The 13,890-nt window shown below is 36.9% G+C and overlaps 1 protein-coding gene across 1 annotated transcript in view; it reads right to left on the bottom strand.

The window, feature by feature from the left end:
* The window catches only part of ABCB4 (ATP binding cassette subfamily B member 4), a 125,109-nt gene that overhangs the window by 62,523 nt on the left and 48,696 nt on the right, over positions 1 to 13,890 (bottom strand). Inside the window, exons 12-14 of the mRNA XM_007956621.2 lie at positions 12,047 to 12,250; positions 11,523 to 11,693; positions 2,238 to 2,399 (exon numbers count right to left, since the gene is read on the bottom strand). Coding sequence (XP_007954812.1) covers positions 2,238 to 2,399; positions 11,523 to 11,693; positions 12,047 to 12,250 — 537 coding nt within the window. The remainder of the gene's footprint in view (positions 1 to 2,237; positions 2,400 to 11,522; positions 11,694 to 12,046; positions 12,251 to 13,890) is intronic.

Here is a 13,890-nt window from a genome sequence, read left to right as displayed (position 1 = left end):
GTTTTTTTCTGTGTTTTCTTTGGTCTATCTCTCAATCCTTTGAAGATACCTAAATATAATTCTTTTGAATTCCTTATCAGAGAGTTCTAATGCTGCTTCTTCCTCAGGGATGTGTCTGGGTCTGTATTCTGCTCCCTTGTTTCTACCACTTTATCCTGCTTTTTTTTTTAGATGGATAATCTAATCATGTACAATTTACAGCTTTAAAACAGAAAAACAAACAATACATTGAAATTGCAGGAACAAAGCAGGCAAAAATATTTCCAGTACATGAAAAGAACTTCCTCATTATGCAAAGAATTCTTTTAAATCAATAAGAAAATTATGACCTGGTTAAGAACAAACACTTTCACAGAGGAAATAATAATAAAAAAAAAGGCCACTGAACCTGTGAAAAGATGCTCAATCTCATGAATATTTAAAGAAATTTGGAGTGTCTGTTTAGCTCTTTTAGACTAACAAAGATTAAAAATAAATACTAAATGGCTATCCATGGTTATTTCTATAGGTTTAGATTATGGAGATTTTTAAATTTGTAAGATACACATTTCAGTAGTGTTTAGATTTTTAAAAATAAGACATTACATTTAAATTAAAAAAAAGATACATTTAAATGAAAAATAAGAATCAATAGTCTACCTATCACATAAACACCGATCATTCTACTTAAACAAAGAAAACAAAACAAAAAACCAAGATGAGGTTATATTAAACTGGGTTGGTCTTTTGGATTGGAGGAAAAGGAAGAACACTGGCTTGAGCTCACTGCGGTACTTTCCTCCACATCTCCAATAGCACTAACAAGTAAGTGGGAAGGCAAACCTAAATCAGAAGTAGGAAGGTATGGGTACCAGGATGGAGAAGTTCATAGTTCCTAGGAATCACAGAATACTAGAAATGTCAGATGTCATCTTAGTCCAAGCCCCTGTTCATTTTACAAGTGAGGATGCCAAAACTTAATTTTGTTAGGTGACTTGCTCAAAGCCCTTAGTTGATGATAATCCTTTTCTACCACACCAGTCCACTATTCAGTCTTCAATTGTATTTTGCCTAGATGAGAAAGCTTAGGGAATGTGACTAGGGAAAGATCAAAGCTGTCCATATACCTTTGGCAGTCTCCTAGACTGACAAATAATGTGGGAAATATAACTTAGAGGACTTATTTGTCAGAAAACAAGGTGAATTTTGACTGATTTTTTTTTTTTTTTTTAAACTGGTGGCGTAGTGCCTAAAGCATTTGACTGCTAACCAGAAGGGTAGAGGTTCAAACTCACCAGCCACTCCTTGGAAGGAAGATTGGGCAATCTACTTCCGTACAAATACCACCTCAGAAACCCAAGGTGGGGTCTTTATGAGTTGAATTGATTCAATGGCAGTGAGTTTGGTTTTTGGGTTTGTGCTCACAAGTGGCAATGTTTAGAATAGAGAAATAGAGGAAATAACCAAATATCTAACTTTAGAGAAATTACGAAGCAATTTATTCACATTAATATAATGGGCTGTTAAGTATCAATTAAAATGATAGTATTTGGATGATATATATCTGAAAAGTTAAGAAAAAGAACAAAAATGTGTGTGCACACTAATTACAGTTATATCAAAGCAAATACATATACTTTGACAAATACCTGAATCATATCTATAGAGTAAAATATTCTTAGGTTTTTCTGTAAAGTTGTTCAAATAATGAAGCATAATAAATTGTATTTTTTAATAATAAGGTAAAGTAATAATTTATCAATATAACTTGTTCTGAGAAATAAACCAAAGTGAATTATTGGTTAAGAAAACCAAGCTATTTACTTTCGAGAGTCATGAATCTTGCTGTTACATATATTAACATCATCTGGTAAGCATTTTAAAATCACTTAAGACCTCCTACCAACCACCAAGAGCCTGATATGAACCTTTTAAATCTATCTCTTAATCCACCTCATCTCATGGTGGAAAGGTCCTGTTTGTTTGAACATATTCCCTAGAGAATTAAGAATCTCTGTCCTAAGGAATTAATTCAGAATGTTTTCAGCATTTTTCCCCTACCCCTCACCTCTCACTGCCCTACTTCTCTCTTATGTACATTCTTTCATTTATTCTGAATTAAATTCTGAGATATTTATTTTCAATCATCTTGAAGTTTCTTATTTCTCAGTCTGGTGTTAGCTGCATCATATTTTTGATACCATAAAGAATACGATATTGAGAAGCAAACAGAAGAAAAATTACTGGAAAGCAGATACCTGCATGTTAACAAGTTTGAAATATACCCCTTCCTTCTTCATCAGTTCACTGTGGCTTCCTTGCTCCACAACAACTCCATTCTCAAGCCCAACAATGACATCTGCATTTCGAATTGTGGACAGTCGGTGTGCTATCACAATGGTGGTCCGGCCTTCTCTGGCCTAAAGGGAAAAAAGACAAAAGTGTGGTGCAGCAGGGTTACCATACTGACACACTGTAAATTAACGTGCACAGTTAAGCATTTGGGTAGATGTTTCAGGTTGATGAAGGCAGCTCATCTTCCAGATCTCCATGAGGTTGGAGCAAAGCCATCACTCCTCTATAAAAGGTTAAAGTCAGACTTGAGTTCTGAACTAGACTGGAGGTCAACCCCCTCAGTATGAGGACAGATAACTTTGCAAGCCTACAGTAGTCAGTTTTGTTTTGTTTTTTTTTTTTTCAAGAAAAACAGAGGTTTGATCCTTAAGTGTTTTCACTAGTACTTATCTGAGGCCCCTGAGTCCAGAGTGAAATGGTAACCAAGACCCTTTACCAAAAGCATTTTAGGGAACTTTGCAAGCCTACAGTAGTTTTTTTTTGTTTTTTTTTTTTTTTTTCAAGAAAAACAGAGGTTTGATCCTTAAGTGTTTTCACTAGTACTTATCTGAGGCCCCTGAGTCCAGAGTGAAATGGTAACCAAGACCCTTTACCAAAAGCATTTTAGGGAAGTGGTTGCCAAGTGAAAGCCTTTCTCCAGAGAACTTCTCTTGGGTTCCTGTTGAAAGCTCTGTTTGTGACTGTAATTTGATGGACAACAGCAGCTAGCTTAGGTGAAATTGCACCTCTGAATCAGTATTGTTCAAATTATAGTTCAAAGGCCATCTGCATCTCTGAAAAGATCCCAGTAATCTTGATTTTTAACAAGCACTCCCAAGTAATTTTTATGCACACTAAAATCTACATAGTTCAGTGAACTGACCTATTGGTTTGGTGGATGTACTGATAGGTATTTAAACCCTGGGTAATGCCCAACAAATTATTAATGTTATGTCATTAATAATGGTTATTCTTTTTGTAATCATTAGTCCTATTAGGCTGACAGCTTCTTATGATTAAACCTACTCTGAAACAATAAAACCATGTCATTAGAAGGTTCATTAGAATATAGACTAATTCAAGTAACTCATTAAAAATAGAAATTAAAAATAAGAGAGGCTAGATTCACAATAAACAAAAAATGAGAAAAATTCAAATGTTCATCAATTGATGATTAAATAAACAAAATGTGGTAAATCCATAGAGTGGAGCACTATCAGCCATAAAACAGAATGCTATGCTGTACTGATATAGGCTATAGCATGGATGAACCTTTAAAGTATTACATTAAGTGAAAGAAGCCAGAGTCAAAAGGCCACATATTATGGCCATTTATATGAAGTGCTCAGAATAAGCAAATCCATGGAGATCAAAAATTGATTATGGTTGCCAAAGGCTGGGAGAAAGGGGCAATGGGGAATGGCTGCCAGTGGGTATGGATTTCTTTTTTTTTGGTGTGTGTGTGATAAATACATATATAACAAAACCTTTGCCACTTCAGCATTTTTTTACATTTGCAGTTAAGTGACATTATGTTCATCATGATGTATAACCATCATCAGTATCCATTTCCAAAGTTTCCCACCACCATTAACAGAAGCTCAATGTTTCTTGGGGTTATTTGGAGTAATGAATATGTTCTGGAATTAGATATAGTCATGGTTGTTGCACAACCTTGTATATATACTAAAACCCACTAAATTGTATATTATCAAAGGTTGAATTTTATGGTATATGAGTTATATCTCAATTTTCAAAAAGAATAGCTACAAGAATTCCAAAAAGGAAGGCAAATAAAAGGGGAATATCTCTACCCGATATTAAAAGAGTTAAAATTACAGTAATTAAAACAGTAAAATTCAAAGGAAACTAGGACATGAAGAGGAAATTAGATCCATGAATGAAACAGGAAGTCCAGAAACAGATTCAAAACATTTAAGAATTTAGTACAGGATAAAGATGATACTGCCCAACAGTAGGCAAAATGTAGACTACATAACAAAAGTTACTCTGACAATTATGTAGTCACCTGCAAAACATAACATGTCATCTCTACTTGAGTCCTTACACTGAAATCCAGATAAACTAATTGTGTTTAAATTAATAGAAAAGAATAAAAATATTAAGAGAGAGAGAGAGAGGAGAACATAGCTCTATTAGACAACATTAAAGATTGCTCTTCGATTGTTATTATAAAAAACCTCAAGGAAACTCTGACAAATATTTACTGATATGGAAGTTGTATAGCTTGATCCACGTATGATAAGGTATGTAGGAAATAATTTGATTAACCTAATAATACTTACACTGATGATTAAATTGCTAATAGTGATTTTGTTGCCATAACTATTATTACTTTGATAATAATAGGTCAAAGCATCAACTTATTATCAAAACAGTAACATCAACAGATTAGTACAGGAAAATGGAGTCAGACTTGTGAGTGAAGAACAGGTATGTAGGAAAACAAAATATGTCTGTGAATTCAACAGTTAGTAACTCTCACCCTCGACAAAGAATATTTAGCCAAAGCAGAGCTTTAATACACACAAAAAAAAGATACCTTTTTTCATAGCAATCAGACACCCTAATTATGACAAGACACTGGCAAATAAATATCCCTAGACTCAAAGACACCAACTGTTTATCTGGACTTTCTTTAATTTCAGATGGAATTTGTAATGAAAGGCAGTCCTAAACAAAGGGAATACTAATTCCTTACCCTTCTTGAAAAACACAATCTTGTAAATATACTAAAACTCACTAAATTGTATATTATGTGCAAAAACACATTGAAATGAAACCACATGAAGTCATTTAATGAAAATCACTATGAAGTCTATCTTTTGGTTCTTTTCTTCCCTCTCTAGTATTGTAACACAATGAGTAGGGGTATGTGTGAAGATAGAAAACTTTAACTTTTAATTATTAACTTTCTTTAAAAAAAATCTGAATATAAAAATATGATGTTATATTTCTTTTTACAACTACTTTTTGTTGTTGTTGTTATGTGCCGTCGAGTCAAACCCAACTCATAGCGACCCCTCCTTGGGTTTCCGAGGCAGTATCACTACGGAAGTAGGATTGCCCAATCTTCCTTCCAAGGAGTGGCTGGTGGGTTTGAACCGCCAGCCGTCTAGTTATGCAGAAATACCACAAGTGGATGGCTTTAACAAACATAAATTTATTCTTTGACAGTTTAGGAGGCTAGAAATCCAAATTCAGGGCACCATCGCTAGGGGAACATCTTCCACTGTCAGCTCTTGGGGCAGTTTTCTATTTCTTTCAATATCTGTAGGCCTGACACTCCTTGGGAATCTGCATGTGTCTGGCCATCAATCTTCCACTGGGTCTAGGAGGTTCTCAGTGCAGGAAGCCTGGGTCTAAAGGACATGCTCTGCTCCTGGCTCTTCTTTCTTGGTGGTAAGAGGTCCCTCTCTCTGCTTGCTTCTCTCTCCTTTTTTCTTTTGTAAGATAAAAGGTGACGCAGGCTATACCCTAGGGAAACTCTCCTTATTTCAGATTACAGCTGTGACCTGAGGAAGGGTGTTGCATCCCACCCCAATCTCCTTACAATTGATTGGCTGATCACATCAGATCATATCATGGCAGATGATTACATCATTACATAACTACAAATTACATCATTACATAACTGCCAAACCTTTGAGAATCGTGGCTAAGCCAAATTGGCATATTTTTTGGGGGGGACACAAATTCAATCCATGATCTTATATTGAAAAGCATATTATTTATTTTGATAAATGTTGTTGTTGTTGTTATATGCCGTCAAGTCGGCCCCGACTCATAGCGACCCCTCCTGGGGTTTCTGAGGCAGTATCACTATGGAAGTAGGATTGCCCAACCTTCCTTCTGAGGAGTGGTTGGTGGGTTTGAACTGCCAGCCTTCTGGTTAGCAGTCAAGTGCCTTAGGCACTATGCTACCAGAGCTCAGTTGGTATCTATTGAGTCAAAAGTTGATATGGTAGTTACTGTTAAAATTTTAAATTAACATATACAATTTTTTAATGAGTTAAATCATAATATTCAATTCAGTAAATATTTATTTAGACTATTCTATGTCAAGGCACTGGGCTGAGTGTTGTGGATATAGAAACATCAATTAGTTATTAATTCTGCCTCCTAGGGAGCTCTGGTAGCATAGTGTCTAAGGCATTTGACTGCTAACCAGAAAGCTGTTGGTTCAAACCCATCAACCACTCCTCGGAAGGAAGATGGGGCAATCTACTTCCGTAGTGATACTGCCTTGGAAACCCAAGGAGGGGTCACTATGAGTCGGGTCTGACTCAACGGCACATAACAACAACATAACAAAATGAAGGATTTCCCTTTTGAAAGATATTATTTACTATCTTTCATCAACTGAACTGTGTCCCCCTAGAAGACAGATTGAAGTCCTAATCTTTGTATGTATTTTGGGGGTACATAATTCAATCCATGACAATGACCTTATATTGAAAAGCATGTTATTTATTTTGAAGAACTTATAATTTGAATCATGGTGTTGGTGAAGCATACTGAATATACCACGGACTGCTAGAAGGATGAACAAATCTGTCTCAGAAGTACAGCTGGAATACTCTGTAGAAGTGAGAATGGCTGGAATTTGTCACTCATACTTTGGTCATGCTATCAGAAGGGACCAGTCCCTGGAGAAAGATATCATGATGGGTAAAGTAGAGGGTCAGCAGAAAGGGGGGTGACCCTCAGTGAGATGGATTGACAGTGGCTACAATGATGGGCTCAAGAATGGCAATGATTGTGAGGATGGTGGAAGAGTAGGCAGTGTCTCATTCTGTTGTACACAGTGTCACTATGAGTCAAAACAAACTTAATGGCACCTAACAACAACCTTACACCTGTGAATGTGACTTTGCTTGGGGAAATAGAGTCTTTCTTTGGGTGTATGTGTGGTAGTTATGTCTGTGTATCAACTTGGCTGGGCCTGGTTGAGTGGCTGGGTAGCTGATGATAGTTATTCCCCATAATGAGACTGGCAATCACCTCCATGGTAGGAGCTACCACAAGCAGCTGAGTAGCTGTCGTTGGGATGTGGTCTGCTTCCTGTATATAAGGAGAAGCCTTGGGAATAGTCTCTAGCCTATGGCACGTTTGGACCCTGCATGTAGCCATTGCTCAGCAGCCTGCTATGCTCTGCTGACCTTAGGACTTACAAGGGACTTATGTTAATGGCCTGCCCTGTGGTTTGGTAACATCGGGACTGTGCCTTTTTACTTGTCGACCTTGGGGCTTCTCAGCCTCAGCAGCTAGCAGCTATCTGAGTGAAGAAACACCTCTAGCTCCAGTGGGCCGGGAACAGGAGGCAGAGCTGGACCTCAAGGTTGAGGGGCTTTCACCCAGCCCCTAGAGCCTGGCACTTTGAACTTAGACTTAATTGTAAGAATTGTAAGAATAAACTCCTCTTTGTTAAGGCTATCTCATTTGTGGTATATTCTTGTCAGAGTGGCTCTAGGTAACCAGAACAGTATGTGGGGAAGATAAATTGTTTCTTAAGTTCTCAGGTCTCTGAATCAAGATGAGCTGCACATGAAGTAGTGATACTGCCTCAGAAACCCAAGGAAGGGTCACTATGAGTCATATTTGAACCAGATGCAGATCTTGAAACCCTGGACTTTGTGCCCATGTCCTAATCATCTGAAATTTTGAAGGTCTTGAAAGGAAGTCAATTTATTTTACATTAGAGAAATGTAAATAACTGTGGCCAGAGGGCACACTATGGAAGACTAAATATAGCCACAAATTTTTAATAGTTTATCACATCAAGAGGCTCCTTCGATCTAGGCTAGCTTTGTAATTTGCTTTGACCAACAGAATGTGATGGAAGTAACACTATGAGTTCTGTAGTCTAAGCCTGTCAGAGGCCTTATAATTTCTGCCTTTTGTCCTCTTCATACTGCCCCAAGACTTTAATGTAAGGATGCCAGGTTAGGCTATTGGAGTATGAGAAACCACACAGAGTACAACAGAGATGCCCAGTATGTGAGTGAGGCCTTTTAGGCCTTTTAGCTAAATTGACCTTCCAGCTAAATGCAGTCATGTATATGAACTCAGTTGAAAATAACAAAGGATCAATTTAGCCCACCCCCAGAATTACTGTTGTAAGCCACTGAATTTGGGGTAGTTTGTTATATAGAAATATGTCTGTTATTCAGCAATCAATAAAAATAATAATTATGATAATGGTAATTACCATAATATTAGCAGCAGCTAACATACATTTTTCCCATATGTTAGGCAAAGCAATAAAATTAATAATAAGCATGGCAACAATAATCATAAAAATAAACACAGTAATTAACGTATCTCAAGTTTTCTGTAGACATACACTAATAACTTTATACATACTACCATATTTAATCTTTTCAACAATCCTACTATATTATTTCTTTTTTTTCTTCCCAGTTACTTCTCAGATGTCTCAGGCTTAGACAAGTTAATTGGTTTGCCCAAGGTCACACAGCTAGGAGAGGGCAAAGCCAGGATCCCAGTCTCAGTCTGTCTAGTGATGAAACCCATGTTTTTAACTTCTTAACCCAAGCTGCTAATGGAATTTCTCAGGAACTTAAAAAAAAAAAAAAATCCTAAGTGTTCTGGTCTGATAGAGCCTGATGGAACCACCGAGACTAGGGCCCCTAGCTACCCTTCAGGTCTGGAATTGAACCCACTCCTGTGGCTTCCAGCCAAACAAAAGACAGGCATGTGAGCTAAACATTTACATTAGGTAGATATGCTCCTTGGAGAGATCAATCATGGGAGAACAGAAGGGCTGTGTATGCACAGGCAGACAGCTCAGGGGCAGGAGTGCATGGAGGGAAGGACACAGGGAAGAGGTAACTGTGGGGAGGAAGTAGGAGGGGAGCTGTTGCATTGTGGGAAATTGCAGTCAATGTCATGAGACAAAGTGTATGTGAGCTGCTGTATGGAAAGTGAATTTGCTCTGTAAACTTTCACCCAAATCACAATTAAAAAAAAGAAAAAGAAAAAAGAAAAAATCCAAAGTGATTAATCAGTTATTTTTAAGTAGATACTTGAAAAGTTATCAACTCTTCTCATAATCCTAGAGGATATAAAAACATTTAAAATTGACTGAAATAACTAGCAAATATGAATTAATTACTAAATAAATAATTAATAAATATTAATTAAACTTGCAAGCCCATAATTTGTTTGACAGGAACAATACATGAAAAACAACATCTTCAATAATTCTGTTCTGAAAAAATTGAGACCTTGCCCCTAGGGCTAAATAGGATCTTTTGTTCTACTTTTTTGCAAACACCTCTCTTATCCTACTTGACTATCCTAAAAGTCTATCCATCAAGAAGCTGATACATGAATATTCATTTATATTTTAAATTAAAATTATTATTTAATTTATGTTTTATTATTTACTGCTTTAAGTGACTTTTGATTAACCAATGAAATGCCAATTTTATATGTAATATCTTTTGTTGTGGTTATTTTTTAAATTTTGTTTATTTTATTGTTTTATTGTGATGTGTGTATGTGTGTGTATGTGTGTGTATATACAAAATATATAACAAAAAATTTGTCATTTAAACATTTTTTTACATGTATAATTCAGTGACATCAATTACTTTCATCACACTGTGCAACAATCACCAGTATCCTTAATATTACTATTTAATGTACATGTAAGAATTTGTAATTATCATCATATCACTAATCATTATTAAATTAAATTATATAATAAGCTGAAATATTTATCTGATATACCAGAAACATTCATTAACTACAGTTTATAGCATACAAGCAGCTGCATTTATTTAGGATTCAGTTACAAATTTCCGAAGAAAATGAGGTTCACATAGCTAGTCTCTAAAACTGCAAGATGTAGGTTGAATGGAATTTATTAAGGAAACTGCACATTTATTAATAAACTTTCTTAAATCAAATATATTTTTAAGTGGTCAAAACTTATTTATGTGGTATCATCTGATTCTGGTTTTTATAATGTGTTGCTATTACAAATGATATAGTACTGACACCGAAAGTGTGACAAGAAAGATTCTTCCTAGGAAGATTCAGCTTAAGATACTGATGATCAGTTTAGAAATAGCTGAGTCAGACACATGAGCTCAGTGCTCTTAAAATGTTATATATCTATTCACTTAGACAACTTCAGGAGCTCTGGTAGCACAGTGCCTAAGGCATTTGACTGCTAACCAGAAGGCTGGCAGTTCAAATCCACCAGCCACTCCTCGGAAGGAAGGTTGGGCAATCTGTAGTGATACCGCCTTGGAAACCCAAGGAGGGGACACCATGAGTTGGATCTGACTCTATGGCAGTGAGTTTGGTTTTTTTGTTTTTAGACAACTTCATAAACACAAGTTGAACTTTATTTCCTGAAAAGTATCAATTCAACTTCATGAATAATGACGATGCTACAGCCTACACAATAGGGTAAGCATTTTCAGGTAGATCAGTGCCTAGGTATCCAGGTTGCTAAAATACCCAAAACTAGTTTTGACAAAAGCTATATCCTATGACCAAGAAATAAAGTGAAGCTAAATAACTCACTGAATAGGCCTGGTGTTATGGACTGAACTGTGTCTCTCAAAAATTTGTGTCATAAATCCCTATACCTGTGGATGTAATCCCATTTGGAAATATGTTAATAAGGCCATATCAGTGTACTGTGTTTAAAGCCACTCATTTTTGAGACATAAAAAGAACAGATTAGGCACAGAAAAGGAAGCACAGATAGGCAAGAAAACATGTCACACCACATGAAGATCATGAAGGAACCAAGGGACAGAAGCTGAAAAGAGACAAGGACCTTCACTCAGAGCTTCTCAGAGCTATTGCCCTGAATTTGGACTTCTAGCCTCCTAAACTGTGAGAAAATACATTTCTGTTCATTAAAACCACCCACTTGTGGTATTTCTGTTATAGCTGCACCAAGAAATAAAATATCTGGATCTGGGCTCACTAAACCATGGTCAAATAAAGCTAGATATTGTACCATTCACCTCTTTCCACAGACAATGTCACATGTCAGAAAGGAGAAATCAATAGTTTCAGGAAATAGCTTTATTTGCCCCCATGTTTCTATTTATCTACTCAGACTCTAGAAAGCAATGGAAAGAATTTTCAACAATAAAATTTCACTTTGCTGTCCCTTCATATGTTTAGGGACCACTGACCTTATCAAGAGCTGCCTGTACCTCAGCTTCGCTCTCAGTGTCCAAGGCTGACGTGGCCTCATCCAGCAGGAGGATCTTGGGGTTGCGGACCAGAGCTCTTGCAATGGCGATCCTCTGTTTCTGTCCACCACTCAGCTGGGCTCCTCTGTCCCCAACCAGGGTGTCAAATTTCTACAAAAGAAAACAAAGGAATTGATGCAATTAAGAAAAAAGCTGGAGTCTCTAGTATTTCATGAAGACAATAGGTGGCTTTATTTTGACAATTACAATAGATTATAAATTAGAATAAATGCATGCTGAATTATAAAAGCTAATAACATATTTGGAATAAAATTTTACATTATTCACATACAAAGCTATACTCCTTATATCAGAGACTGAATAATTCCAAGAACTTACCTAGTGAAGCTGGAAAACCTGTCAACTCAATTATTAGCTTAACCTTTGAGGAAAGAACTGAGCTCTGTGAAGTGAAATTCTAATTTTGCTAATTTTGAGAATGACTGCATTATCAGAGCCTTTACCTGTGGTAGCTTCATGATAAACTCATAGGCATTGGCTTCTTTGACAGCTGTCTTTATCTCATCCATGGTTACATTTGCACGGCCATAGCGAATATTTTCAGCAATTGTGGTAGAAAACAGTACTGGCTCCTGACTCACCACTCCAATGATTTCCCTCAGATATCTTACATTAAAGGTCCTAATATCCTGTCCATTGATGTTTATCTGAAAGAAAGAAATATTTCCTATTATTTTAAACCATCTGATATCTAAAGCATTAAGACTCTTTTAATTTATTGTGGAGGCTCTCCAGCAAGATGGCAGATGAGGCAGAAAGACTGCAGAGACCTCTTCAACAAAGAAAAGGGAAACCAATTAACACAGACACAGAAGATAATCCTGGACCCCTGAGCCTTCAAGGGAAAGATATAGAAGAGGACTAAACCCCAACTAGCAGAAGAATTTGAGTGAAAATACCAAAAAGGAGACATACGGAGCTGCAGTCTGGCAGCGATCCTGAGTGATCCTGACAGCACAGACAGGTTGGAGATTCCTGAGTGGTGGTAGGACCTAAGAATTAACCTAAACATCAGCCCATCTAGCCAGAGACTGCAAGGAGGACTGTGCACAGTGGCTGGGTAATAAATGGAGAAGATGAAGAGAAAGGCGGGCTGAGCTGTGGACTTTTGCCAGACTGGAGGGTGCCGCCATTTTGAAGGTTTTAAAGTGGGTTGACTATTTCATATATTTAAAGAGACAGTGCTCTCACAGATTCCTGGGGTTTAAGAACACGTTCTGTTTTCCAGCAACCCCAAAGGCACTCTGGACCCGCAAGACTGAAAAGGTATGACATTCCTCTCATTACTCTCATACCACACACCCGCTTGTTGAATGGAGGTGTAGCCATCCCACACTACCACCTACCTTCTGGGCCCACAGGAACTCCATCACAGTCTATGTACTCAGACGGAGCCTGGGTACCCTGCCCTGTCTTCCACCGATTCTTTTTTTTTCTCTTTTTTTTGGGGGGGGATTAGTTTCCTTGTATTTGTCTGTTTTAAAACAACTATTATCATTAATACTTTTGTCCTTTTTATTATTATTATTAATCTTCCCCTGCCAGGTCCTACTTTTCAGCATTTTTTTCTTTTCCCTGTTCCAGGTTGAATTTTTTTTTTTTTTAATTTAACTGGTCTTTTTTTTCCCCCCTTTTTTGCTTGTGGTTAATCCCATTCCTTGTTTCTCTTTTTCCACTTTTCCCATTTTTTTTCCCCTTCATTATTCTCCTTCTCTACTTTTTTTTTCTTAGTGCCCTATCCCCAAATATTACAGGTTTTCTTGTTTTTTCTTCTTCTTTTTCTCTTTTTTCTTTTTTTGGCTACTGTTCCTGTGTGATTACATGGTGTGTTTTCTGTCCATGTGCTTTTAGTTTTTTGATGGTTATTCAATTGTAATTTGTGTCTAACTCAGTGGAAGACAACAACAGGACCCATAAGACACAAATACACCCACACCTCCTGCGACTTCACTTACTGAGTGAGAGCCACTACCTCCTTCTCCACCAATGGGCCAATGATAAAAACCACCAAGAAGAGCCTGAATCACCCTTGGCTGCACTTCACAAACAGTAAACAAAGATTTAAATACAACAACATCACGATGCCTCGGAGACAACAGACCATCACAGTCCACACAAAGAAGCAGGATAAAATGCTAGAAACAAGGCAACAGGATACAGACTCAGAACATATCCCTGAGGAAGAAGCAGAATTGAAACTCTCTGATAAGGAATTCAAAAGAATTATCTTTAGGTATCTTCAAAGGATTGAGAGACAGACCAAAGAAAACACAGAAAAAACCCTAGA

Source organism: Orycteropus afer, unplaced genomic scaffold (assembly GCF_000298275.1).
Source record: "Orycteropus afer afer isolate SDZICR_OR568_19922 unplaced genomic scaffold, OryAfe1.0 scaffold00644, whole genome shotgun sequence".
Lineage (NCBI taxonomy): Eukaryota > Metazoa > Chordata > Mammalia > Tubulidentata > Orycteropodidae > Orycteropus > Orycteropus afer.
The sequence above is the reverse complement of the archived record's forward strand: the minus strand, read 5'-3'. Positions and strand labels throughout refer to the sequence as shown.